Below are 13,724 nucleotides of genomic sequence, written 5' to 3'. Positions count from 1 at the left end.
ATATACTGCTGCAAACGTTTCTGAATTATCTTCAGTAATATCTTACTTGCATGTGATATTAGTGATATTGTTTCTCCCATGGAGAAAGTAAAAAATGGGTGTGGGTTTCTATAGCCTCAGAATTATACCCCCAAGGAGTATTTACACACCATTTCCTATCAGTCCTAATATTCCCAAGGAATATTAATTCCCCAACACTTGTGCTCAATTTTGGAAAGACCCCTTAGAATCTGAGATACAGACCTTAATACTCAGAAGTTCTCTGGGGTACGATGAAGCAATAAGGCAAGGGTATTAGTGGGTCACCCTGAGAGAATTAGGCTTGTTTTGGTGACCATTGTGTCCCTAGTACCTAACATGGGGCTTGGCACAAAGCAGGAACTCAGTAAGTGTGTGTTGAATAAATGAACTTTTAGGACTCTGTGCTCACCATACTCCTGAGAACAATCACCCTTTAGTTTGCCAGGCCATGTGGGGGTGGGAAGGAACTATGCGTGGTTAAAGGTGTCATCAGGAAGGGTACCCAGTGCCTATCTCCCTCAAAAAACTGGACTGTGCATCCCACAGAAAAGAGTAGATTCTAGGTGACATAGTGGCAGTCTAGTTTGTTCCTTATAAGTATCTTAGTTACTAGTACTGCCATAACAAAAAATACCACAAGTGGGTGGTTTTAAAGAATAGTAATTGAGCTTTGTCACAATTTAGGAGGCTACAAATATGAATTCAAAGCATGGGTCTAGAGGGAAGTCCTGTGGGCTGAGTGTTTTTTAAATAGTCTTTTGCAGCTTCTATTAGCTGCCAGCAGTCCTTAAAGTTCCTGGGTTCACAGATGTATCTGCCTTGTATATCTGTCTTCATATGGCATCTCCCCCCTATGTATCTATTCTACTCTTTTTATAACTCAGATGTTATTAGATTTAGTACCCACCCTACTCTGGTATAACCTGATTAACATAACAAATGAAAGCCCTATTTCCAAACAGGATCTCATCCACAGGTATAGGAGCTAGGACTTCAATGCAGCCACGTACCACACAGGATGTGTTCAGGCAATGTCTGATCACATATGTATCCATGATCTCATATGGTTATGATTACTACTGCCATCGAGTCAGTCCCGACTCATAGCCACCTCTCCTTGGGTTGCCAAGGCAGTATCTCTACAGAAGTAGATTGCCCGGTCTCATCAGAGAATGGGACGTACCAAATACAGTTTATGCATGCAACATGAGTATCTTATGTCTCTTATGTACAAAGTAATTGTATTGCAGGTATGTAATGTTGTTGTTGATGCTATGTGCTGTCGAGTCATCTCTGACTCATAGCAACCCCTCCTTGGGTTTCTGAGGCAGTATCTCTATGGAAGTAGATTTTCCAACCTTCCTTCCGAGGAGTGGCTGGTGGGTTTGAACTGCCAACCTTCTGGTTAGCAGTCAAGTGCCTTAGGCACTGCGCCACCAGAGCTCCCAGGTATGTAATAGTAGAGTACATATATAGCCTATAATACTTGCATCTTGATTGTCATAATAAATACCTGTGTTACTGGCAAATGTTTATATTGTACTGTACTTTCTATATAAAAAGTTTACTATACAAAGTATATGCTTTGCTGTAGGTAGCAGCATCCAATCTCAAGTGTCGTGCATCACTTGAGTATTGTAGTGTTACCTCTCTGTTAAATTTTCTTTTGAAAATATTACCATGAAGTCCATCATGGCTCCCAAACACAGAAAAACCAGTACTCATAATAGCAGCAGCACAAGGCAAAGGAGAAATATCAGTTTGGAAGTGAAAGAAACAGTTACTAAACAAGAGAAAAGTAGAATATCAGTGAATACTATGACTCACTATTTAAGCATGTTGTAGTCAACAGTCACGAAGATGCTCAAAACCAAAAAAAGATTCTCCAAGGTGTTAAATGATAAGTTCCACTAAAAGCTATAAGGCTTATGATAATGTGAGAGGAACCTATGTCAAATATGGTGTACTGAAGTGGATTGAGTACCAAACACAAAAGCAAATCTCTCTCAGTATGTTGACAGTCATTGCTAAGGCACAAAGCTTGTTCAGGATGCTTAAAGAAAAAGCAGGACCTGGTGATATGGTGTTTGCACAACACTCAAATCACATAATGTCCCATTTCACAGAACATATTGTGGACATTACAGAATGCATGATTGTACCTATTTTTGGAAAACACAATTCAATCTACCACAGTAAGTAATTCATTTGCAAAATTGTAGCCATATTTTGTGTATACTATCCTCTGTGTGTGTGTGTGTGTATGTGTGTGATAAATATTATAGAAAGAGTAAATTTCCTTTTATTAACTACTCTTCAAAACTATGATTTTTAATGGCTCCAACTCTCTCTCTCAAGCCAGAGAAATAATTCCTTGCAAAACCATCTCCCTGTAGCTTATTAATTAGAATCTGGCCCAAAGTATTATTCTTGACATATTTAACCATAGGGCCAGTGTTGACTAGAATTCATGTTTTATGGTTCGAATTTTAGACACTCATTTGAGTGTACTCTTAGTATAGTCCTCAGATCACAGCTGATTTACAGAACCCTAAACATGTATAAAACTGATTGGATTACATTGGTTACATTATTGCTTCCATGATGTACTAAAGTATAGGTTTGTTTTAGTTTTAAAATGCTTTCTCCTTCCCCCATGACATCTCCAAGACAATACTATGAAGCCTTTATAATGTTTCCTGACATCCTGTGAAAGAAAGCAGAATATGTTGCAGCAAGCATTTATGAAATTCTTGCTTTATTCACCACATATATAATGTTTAAGTAACATAGCAATCATTTCTTAAATAAATTTATTGATGTGTGTTTGTGATAAATATACATATTATAGTGAATTGATTGAAGTGATTTGTGAGTCTGTCCTTAAGTAAGTATCCTCCTGTTACTTAGAGTAAAAAGTCAAAGAAAAAGCATGTATGTCTACTTTGGGTGAGTTTTACAAGTTTATATTAGTACAGCTATTAAAATAAGCATGTATATGTTTATTGTCATCTTTTTTTGACATCCAATTACCTTTCTGTTCCAGGAAGTCATCAATGCTTTGAAACAAACTTGGCATGTTTCCTGTTTTGTGTGTGTAGCCTGTGGAAAACCCATTCGTAATAATGTTTTTCACCTGGAGGATGGTGAACCCTACTGCGAGACAGGTGAGATAAAGTCATTAGTTTCTTAAGTCTTGAAAAAAAAGGTAAAGCATTAACTCTTATATTGCTGTTTAGTGGAAAGAAAATAGTACACAGAGTAGTTTTCATAATTGGAGCATTTAATGTTACTCTAAATATATTGAAAACTATGTAAACAACAACAACATGTAAACTTTTTATGTGACTTTGTCAAATCTTACGCTCCCAGCTTCATTTTAAAAGCTGACCTTGTAAACATTAGTTTGTCTGAAAAATATTTTGCTTGAATCTGCAATAATTTATTAATATAAATTATACCAAATTGTAAAGTTTAAAGCTACTTCTTCTACTCCAGTAGTGAATTTTGAGTGGTTAAAAACTCACATTAATAATAGAAGTAATATTTTGCTGTGCTCTATATTTGGTAACTTACCAAAAATTAGAATGGTGAAACTCTTCATTCATATTGGTTCAATTCAAGGTGGTTTGGGTTTTGGCAAACCCTTTCAATTCTTCAGCATATCTAGAAGACATGGCCCATTATGTTGCAGTTATGTGCCATCGAGTCATCTCTGATTCATACCGACCTTATGTACAACAGAACGAAACACTGCCTGGTCCTGTGCCAGCCTCACAATCACTGCTATACTTCAGCCCATCACTGCAGCCACCCTCTCAATCCATCTTGTTGAGGGCCTTCACCTTTTTTGATGACCCTCCACTTTACCAAGCATGGCATCCTTCTCAAGAGAATGGTCCCTTTTGACAACATGACCAAAGTAGGTGAAACAAAGTCTGGCCATTCTCGCTTCCAGGGAGCATTCTAGCTGCGTTTCCTCTGGGAGAGATTTGTTAGTTCTTTTAGCAGTCCATGGTACTTTCACCATTCTTCACCAATACCACAGCTCAAAAGCATCAACCCTTCAGTCTTCCTTATTCATTGTCCAGCTCTCATGTGCATATGAGGCGATTGAATATACCATGGCTTGGGTTAGGTGCATCTTAGTTTTCAAGGAGATGTCTTTGCTCTTCAGCACTTGAAAGAGGTGTTTTGCAACAGAATTGCCCAATGTAGTACGTCTTTTGGTGTCTTGACTGTTGCTTCCATTGGTGTTGACTGTAGGACCAAGTAATATGAAGTCTTTGACAACTTCAATCTTTTCTACAGTTACCGTGATGCTGCTTATTGGTCCAGTTGTGAGGATATTTGCTTTCATTATATTTCATTATATTGCAGACTGTATTCTTTAATCTTCATCAGTAAGTGCTGCAAGTCATCCTCACTTTCAGCAAGCAGAGTTGTGTCATCTGCATATCTCAGGTTGTTAATGAGCCTTCCTCCAATCCTGACACCATGTTCTTCATATAGTTCAGCTTCTTAGATTATTTGCTCAGCAAAACTACAGCGGAGGCCCACAATGAATAGACATAAAACCAGGCCATCAAACAACTACCACTCAATGTGTATTAATGTTGGTGGCTTCATGAGAAAAAGTATCTCTTCCAGATCAAAGAAAAAAAATAAATTTTCAATGCAGTGAAAGTACAGGTCTGCAAACAGTGACAAAAGACAATAGTTTAGTCAGATTGTTGTTGTAGCATTTGCTTTCTACTGTTTCTTGTAATATACTCACTATAAAATAGTTAAATCTTATAGCAGCTCAAAACCAAAGTTGCTGGCATCATTTTGCTGTATACCAATAAATTATTCCTATAGAATCCCATTGGGACTCTATTTGGGAGCTCTGGTGGCATAGTACCTAAGGCATTTGACTGCTAACCAGAAGACTAGTGGTTCAAACTCACCAGCCACTCCTCAGAAGGAAGACTGGGCAATCTAGGTGGTAGAGATACTGCCTCAGAAACCCAAGGAGGGGTCACTGTGAGTCAGAATCAGCTTGACGGCAGTGAGAGAAAGAGAGAAACATGACGTTTTTAACTGTAGAATATGGTATTGATTTGCTGTCCAAGACAACTACTTTGAATATATTTAAAATCTTTTATTACTGTTAATTGAATGGAAGGGTAGTCCTGGCTTGGATTGCTCCCTTGGTAAAATTATTTTTAATAAACTAGTCTCTAAGATCTATTAACCACAATCCTCTTGTTTTGTTTTGTTTTTTTAATTTTATTGTCAGTTGGGTGCAAATTTACAGAGTGAAATTTGTTTTACATTCAACAGTTCATGTACATTTGATTTCACACCCCAGTTACCATCCCTGACCAGAACAAACTCTCTTTTTCTCTCTTCCCTGTGGTTACCCCCTCCTGTGCCCTTCTTAACTATACATTTCTATCTGTCCAGCTTTTCCTCCATGTGACTCTGCCCCTGTGGTGCCCCATGGCCGATTGCTCTAAGGGATGTATCTCCCTAGAGTAGGTATTCTGCATGTAGATCTTTCTACTGTTGGGCTGAGAGCCAATCCTTGGGGGTGAGTCCAATTCTAAGCCCGAAGGGTAACCCAGGACCATAGTCTAGAGGGTTCCACCAGACACCATTCGACCAGTAATTCTGGTCATTTTTGTGTTTTTGAATTTTGTTCCACATTTTTCCTCCCACTCTATCCAGGATCTCCAGTTTTGATACCTTCTCAAGTGGTTGGCTTTGATAGCTGGGCACTATCTAGTCCTCCTGGTCTAGAGGTCCATCATATCCTTGGACTAATTGTTTCCATATGCCTTTGATTTTCTTCACCCTTCTTTGCTTCAGATGAGAGGAGACTAATGGCAGCATCTTAGACGGCTGCTCAAAAGCTTTTAAGAACCCAGTTGCTACTCACCAAAGTAGGTTATGGAACAAGATTTTTATGTACTATGTTGTGCCAATTGAGCATGATGTCCCCCGAGACTATGGTCCCCAGTCAGCAGTCCCAGTGATTTTCTCTCTCTCTCAGGGTGTTTGGTTGTCTCTGAGAAGTTCCTCCAATTCTGTCTTCTGTCCTTCTGTAATGTGTGTGGCTAATTTTGTAGCACAAGTCATATGTAAGATTATCTTTAGCTAAATCTATTCTTGGTCTAGGGTATAGACCACATTTGTCTTATTACTTGAACTCTCTGAATACTTCCTTTTCCTTCTCAAAGGCTGTAAGTAAACTTTTATAAAACTTATTTATTAATATGGCCCTTACTACTATACACACAGGAGCTCTGGTAGCGTAGTGCCTAAGACATTTGACTGCTAATCAGAAGGCTGGCGGTTCAAACCCACCAGCCACTCCTCAGAAGGAAGGTTGGGCAATCTACTTCCGTAGTGATACTGCCTCAGAAACCAAGGAGGGGTTGCTATGAGTCAGGTCTGACTCGACGACACATTACAACAAATATGCATACATGTTTAAAAAAATAAAACATTTTTCCTTTATTATGCCTCCATTCACTACCACTACATTCCCATGATTTTGAGTTTTATTGCTGTTCTGCCTTGAAGTTCCAAGTGTGATGTCTGAAGAAGGAAATAGTCCAGTGTAGTCAAATTAAAAGAGCAGTCAGTTTCTAATTTGAGGCTAAATCCACATCACTCCACTCTTCTTTGCCTACTTAATGTTCTATTTTCACCTTCCATTTGGCTCATGAGGACCAACCTGGATCAATTCCAGACTATCCACTAGGAAACCTCAGATATTCCAGGAAAGTGCCCCATGGGCCGTTTTGGAACAGGTTGGCTGCAGGCTGCCGACCCTGATTGAACCAGAATATTTCACATTTTGGAATTCCACTTAATTTTTCTGAAGAAAGAATTGTTTTGTTTTGTTTTTAGAAGCTTTGTAAGACAGTTTGACTGTCAGATAATCCCTGTCTAGACAAAACATATGTAAAACTATCCAGCTTTAATGTCTGTTTAATGTATTTAAAAATTCAAAGAATTGCTTACAGAAAGGGAAGAATATTATCAGATTTGTTTAAATGTTGCTTATGATCAACTTGGCCTATTCTTTTGTTTTTCTTTAACCTACCAAACCTGTTCTTAACCCAGCAACCTTCCCCATCTCAATAAATGGCCTCACTGTTGACTTAAAAAAAAAAAAGTAAGCATTGTCTTGGATTCTGTTCTTTTTCTATTCCTGACGCCCCCATCCAATGCCATTAGTAAATCCTGATTTTTCCATATATTGAATTTATTCATTTCTTCCATCTTACTTGCTACCACTAACTAAAGCTAACTCACTGTTACCCATTGCCTGAACATTGTAATAGCAAACTTCAAATAGCAGCTACACAGCTGTTACAGTAACATTTTAATACGTGAATCAAGTTGTGCTTGAAACCCTTGATTGATGACTTTGGCTTGTACCTAAAATAAAAACTATGCCATGGTCCTTACTATTGCATTGCAAACCTCATCTCCTGCCACGTTACCTTTTATCCACAGTCTAACCAGACCTGGCCCCTTTGCTGTTTCTGAATGAGCTGAGATCTTTTCTGCCTCAGAGCTTTTGTACTTGTTCTTCTAGATTGGGATGTTCTTCCCCAGATTTTCTGTGCTGGTTCTCTTTCACTCTTCAAGTCTCATCACAACTGTTACCCTCCCATATAATTGTAGTACCCTTACATTCCCCCCAAGTGTAATAATAAGTGATTGTTCTATATCACTTCACTATTTTATTTTTTTCATGGTACATACCACAATATGAAATTATTTTGATCACTTATGTTTTAAAATAGAGTTGTAAAAAAGTTGTGGGGGTAATGTCTGACCTCTAACTTTACAAGAGGAGAAGAGGATAAAGGTAAACATCAACAGCCCAAGATTGATTCCTATGTCTGACCTGGTGGAGGTCAGACATGCTGACACCTTCCAATCTTTTTTTACCTATTCTGACACCAGCTGTGCCTCCTTGGCACTCTCTACTTCTCTTCTGGGTTCAGTAATCCACTGCAATGGCCACACAGAACTCACAGACACTATTACGGGGTCTATTAAGGAAGGAACAGGTTACAGTACCAGGAACATTCAGGATACAATCCTTTGGTCAGGACAGCCTCCCCTCATTATGCCTGGAGGCAGGCCTTTCTCTGGCCCTTGGCCCCATGGCATCTGCCCTGCAAGTGTTACAAAGCTCTTTTAGCTCTGCCTCTGCTAGAGACACCCCATTCCACCAACAAGTCCTGCTGCCCAAAGTTGCTCAACTTTCTCGCTCTGTGGGCTAAAGCCCACTGTGCTGTCTGCTGCTGGGTCTACAGCCACTATTTTTCACCATCCCAGCAAAGCATTAGAGCTTTCTCTGTCTCCTGGGTTGAGGAGGTTCAGCACAGGGATCTCACTTAGGTCCAAAGAACATGCTCCACTCCTAGCTCTTATTTCTTCATGGTAGGGGGTTCCCCCTTTCTGCCTCTGGAATGGCTCATTTTAAGCCTAGGAGATGGCAAAACGTTGACCATTTCCCACGTTAGGGGTTCCATATATATTATTTGTATGTTCCCACCCCACAGAGGTGCCATGCCCCTTACTTACATTATTTACAAGCTCTCCAGTCCCAATGGTGGGCCACAAGCACTTCACATTTGCACAGTCCCACCCAGTCATCTCTCAGGAGTCACAAAGACAATGGCTAAGAAAGGCCCTCCCACTGAGAATATAAACCACATGAAAGAGCAATCACACGTCTTTATCACTGTACGGCATGGTGCCTAAAGTAGTGCCTGAAACACAGTAGGGCTCTATGGATATGTACTGAGCAACTGTACTAAGGAACTCAGAAGTTGAAGATAGCTAAGAAAGGTAAACCAATGAGAGTATCTGCATAAAGGAAAGTAAAATGCTGATCAGTTCTAACTTAGTAATAGCAGAGAGACATCTTGTTGAACTGCTTTCTTGAGGAGTGTTTTATAACTGCAATCTGTGTAAAGTTCTGGCTAAAGATTTTCCACATGAAGTCATAAAATTGAAAGGAAAATACAGCAAAAGAAATTGTGGCTAATATTGTCCAACTAGAAACTCAATCATGTCACTTATTCATGGAAGTTTCCTGTAACTTTTCTATTTCTTACGAAGACAGATACATTTTGAAATCTGCCAATGTCAGATTTGCCAGTGTCCTGGTTTATGGTAATTAGTCTTGTTGTTTCTATTTCATTGGAAATCCTCTGATGCCTTTTTTTTTTTTTTTAAACTGTCATGTCTAGCAATACCTTATCAGTTGTTCTTCACGTATGTTTGAGCATTTAAGTAGTTAGAAAGAAGTGAGAATATTACTTGGAAGAGAATAATAAAAATATGCATTGTGGGGATTGCAGTCAATGTCATAAAACAAAAGGTGTATGAACTGTTGTATGGAAAATGAATTTGCTCTGTGAACTTTCACCCAAATCACAATTTAAAAAAAAAAAATTAAGGTATGTAAATATCTTTTATCAAGGTCAACTTGAAACATCCTAAACAAATGTCTCAAGCTATAGTATGCCATTTCCTTAAAATTTTTAATTACTAGAATCTTTATTTTATTCTATTGGTTACATGGAGAAATAAATACAGCTTTGCAGTTTACCAAGATTTTTCACACGTACTATCTCATTTAATCTGAAATGTGTTGCTGCTTTCTAGAACTGTCATTCTAAAGTATATTCATATGAAACTCAACAACAAAAAAAAAGCTTTATGGACACATTTACAATAAGGGAATTTCGCAGTGCTGAGTGTGGGCCAAGTAAACATTTACAACACTTTTGTATTTCACTTGAGTTCAGTAAGTATTTATTACATGCAGTCTAATACTGGCATGGAATACAAAGAGGAAGAAAGTCACTGTACCTGCTCTCAGGAGCCTAGCAGCCTAATAGAGGAGTCAGATGTGTACACTTTCATAACATCTCTTTAAATGATTAGGTCCTCTCTCCTTTATTTAACAATGCAAAATAGCTTGAACCTATACCTAACTTTAGTCCTTGAATTCTTGAAATTTTAAGCAGCTTTGCTAATATTTCTAAAACCTATTACTTTTGTTTACATCAGCTAATTTTTTATGGCACTTCAAATGTATTTTTTAATTATTTTTAAAATAGCAGGTTCTTTTGGTTCTAGAATAGTAAACTGATATAAGATCTTGAAGTTCTTAGGTATGTACCAAGTTAGGAGTTCAAAACAAAACAGGAGTGTGCCTTATGTATAAATTGTGCATGTTCAGGTGTTTGTTAGGTGAATTGGAGTGAGTGAATGAATAGATAGATGTGTTGCTTTGTCATGTATAAATTATGTTTCTCCTTTGTCCCCCCCAATACAGATTATTATGCTCTATTTGGTACCATATGCCGTGGGTGTGAATTTCCCATAGAAGCTGGAGACATGTTCCTGGAAGCTCTGGGCTATACCTGGCATGACACTTGCTTTGTATGCTCAGTAAGTAAACTCTATTTCCTAATTAAAGGAACACAACACAGCCAGTTCTAGCTAATCAGTGAGAATAAACCAAAAAAAGAAAAAAAAACAAACTCACTGCCATCAAGTCAGTTCTGACAAATAACAACCCCCATTGGGTTTCCAAGTTGGTAAATCCTTATGGAAGTAGATTTCCCAGTTTCCTTCCACAGAGTGGCTGGTGGGTTTGCACCGCCAACCTTCTGGTTAGCAGTCGAATGCCTTTAGGCATTACAGCACCAGAGCTCCTTAATTAATTGGAATGTCAGCTCTTATATATAATTCATTTCTTCAAACTTTAAGAAAAGAATATTTTTACAGTGATTTTAAAAGTTTTTTATTAACATTTTTGGTACTTTTAAAAATTATTTGGCATTCAATAAAATACCCCTTTAGAGAAAACAGTATTATTAATGCATTTTGTCTATAAAGAGAAGATACATATTTCTTAAAACAATAAGATCCCTTTACTTTTTTCAAGCTCCATTTTATTATGTAAGGAGAGATTTTGTAGTTTTAGGAAACAGTAAGTACTTACTAAAGTAGAAGTATACAGTTATAAAAATCTGATGTTGAATTAACACTGGAAGTAAACCATATGTTGATCCATTTCCTTCATAACAATGAAATAGGTAAATATTTTACCACATGTTTATTACAGGCTCAAAGAGAAAAGAATATTCAGAGTCCTTAGTAATAGAGCATGAATATTATTTTCTTTTTGAGCCTGTAATAAACGTGTAGCTAACCAGAAGGCTGGCAATTCAAACCCACCAGCCACTCCTTAGAAGGAAGGTTGGGCAATCTACTTCCATATGATACCACCTCAGAAACCCAAGAAGGGGTCGTTATGAGTCGGATCTGATTCAACGGCACTGAGTTTGGTTTTTTTTGTTTTTTTGTTTTTTTTTGGTAAAACAGTTACCTGTTTCATTTGATGAGAAGCCCTGCTGGTATAGAGGTTAAGCACTCAACGGCTAACCTAGAGGTCTGTGGTTTGAGGCCACCAGCCTCTCTGCAGGAGAAAGATGTATCAATCTTTTCCCATAAAGATTTACAGCCTTGGAAACCCTATGGGGCAGTTCTGTTCTGTTTTATAGGGTCACTATAAGTTGGAATCAACTCAGTAGCAGTTAGTTTGGTTTTTTGGTTTGTTTCTTTTGATACTTATTATTTTTGACTTTATTTTTAATACTAAAGATAGATTTAGAGATTAACATTAACCTAACCTAAGCGTTTTGGGTTTTTTTAATTAAGTTAGAAAATATATATCTAGTAAGGGTATTTTGTTCAGATGTGTGCTTTTTTAATAGATCTAATATACCCCGCAGCCCCCCAGAAAAACCTCACTGCTTATAGAGTCAATTCCGACTCATAGCGACCCCCTTTGGGTTCCCGAAGCAGTAAATCTTTACGGAAGTAGATTGCCCCATCTTTCTTCCACAGAGCAGCTTGTGGGTTTGAACCCAATCCTCTGGTTAGCACTCAGGATGCCTAAGGCAGTGTGCCACCAGAGCTCCTTAGAGTTCATATAGCTAACAATTTTCTATATCCATTGTATGTTAGGAACAAAACAATGTTAATTAAAGTCAAATGATTTTCGCAAACATTATCTTTGAACCCTGTCTTATTTATCTCATCCATACTTTGTTGTTGTTAGGTGCCGTCGAGTCAGCCCCGACTCACAGCGAACCCTCCTTGGGTTTCCAAGGTGGTATTGCTGTGGAAGTAGATTGCCCAACCTTCCTTCTGAGGAGTGGCTGGTGGGTTTGAACCACCAGCCTTCTGGTTAGCAGTCAAGTGCCTTAGGCACTATGCTACCAGAGCTCCTCATCCATCCCTTACTTCATTAAATCTATTTAAAAAAAAAAAAAAAACTACATTGAGGTGATTTTCCTTCTCCCTGTTCTCTGTTAGAGCTGCGTATCAGCATTATAATTAACAAAGGCAGTAGGAGTGACAAGACATAAATGTGAATAGTTAACTGATTATATAATTGTCCAGCAGCCAGATGTTTTCTTATAGTGAAAACTATAAGAGACAAAGAAACAAATTAAAAAGATGTACCAGTATCCCATGTCTGTATATTTGCAGGAAGGATAAAGTTGGTCTTGAGAACATTTAGCAAAGCAATTGAATTGAATTTTTGTTTTGCATGCTTTCATTCTCTACAATAGGAAGCAAATTCAAAGTATTAATTAGAATTTACAGAGAAAAAGTATATTTAATGTGACTTCTTTAAGTGTTAATTTTTCCTTAGAGTTAAACGCTTCCATTTCACTAAAGAAAAATGATTAGTGATTTAAACTAGAATACATTCCAGAAAAAAGTCATTCTACCTTGCTTTTGAAAGATTACATGAAATGTCATACTCATGAAATATGAGGATGTCTAACATAAGTCAACTAAAGTGTTTTGTCATATTATCCATTGGGGGAAAAATCACCTTCCCCTTCTTAGGCAGATGCACTTGATACAATAATGATACTCTCTTAAATAATGCTTCTTTTTCAGGTGTGTTGTGAAAGTTTGGAAGGTCAGACCTTTTTCTCCAAGAAGGACAAGCCACTTTGCAAGAAACATGCTCATTCTGTGAATTTTTAAAAGTCAACAGTTTAGGAGAAGAGAAGAAATTTGATGAGAAAGAGGAGAATTTAAATTACCAATTAATTTTTAGATATAATATTTATATGGAGTTTTGAAAAATAATAGTGGCCCTGAAGGGATAAGTTCCAGTTTTAAAAAGCATGTCTATGAGGAAATATTTGGCTTCATAAAGTAAAGAGACAGTTTGGCATTTATTACTACTTTTTTTTCCCCTCTATATTTTCTGCCCATAAAATAGCTTTTATAAAAACCAATTTCCTGGTTGACTATTAAATTACTCTTAGAATAAATTAGTGAAGAATTAAATTTTAAAATAAAAACTTCACCCTCTATGATGAAATAATTATACTTTCTTTCCTTGTTAGATAATTTTGAGTAAATCTCTAATAGGTAACAAAAAATGCTTTACACATTTTTCAGTAAGAGAATTAACTATATTAAAAACTAAGTGATAGATGTTTATCTTTAAAACCCTTAAGAGTTTAAACAGAATTTTATCAAAAGTAGGTGTCAATTTTTAAAAAATATATATATACTTTTTTCCCCTTACAGTTTATCATTCTAATAAGAGAGACCAATGAAATTCTTTTCCAATGAAATTT

The 13,724-nt window shown here is 37.3% G+C and overlaps 1 protein-coding gene across 1 annotated transcript in view; it reads left to right on the top strand.

The window, feature by feature from the left end:
- Window positions 1-13,119, top strand: part of PDLIM5 (PDZ and LIM domain 5) — a 427,072-nt gene extending 413,953 nt beyond the window's left edge. The window contains exons 14-16 of the mRNA XM_007956709.1: window positions 3,068-3,188; window positions 10,382-10,497; window positions 13,030-13,119. Coding sequence (XP_007954900.1) covers window positions 3,068-3,188; window positions 10,382-10,497; window positions 13,030-13,119 — 327 coding nt within the window. The remainder of the gene's footprint in view (window positions 1-3,067; window positions 3,189-10,381; window positions 10,498-13,029) is intronic.
- Window positions 13,120-13,724: the final 605 nt, after the last annotated feature.

This window comes from Orycteropus afer, unplaced genomic scaffold, assembly GCF_000298275.1.
Source record: "Orycteropus afer afer isolate SDZICR_OR568_19922 unplaced genomic scaffold, OryAfe1.0 scaffold00652, whole genome shotgun sequence".
Lineage (NCBI taxonomy): Eukaryota > Metazoa > Chordata > Mammalia > Tubulidentata > Orycteropodidae > Orycteropus > Orycteropus afer.
This window is presented reverse-complemented; position numbering and strand designations above follow the sequence as displayed.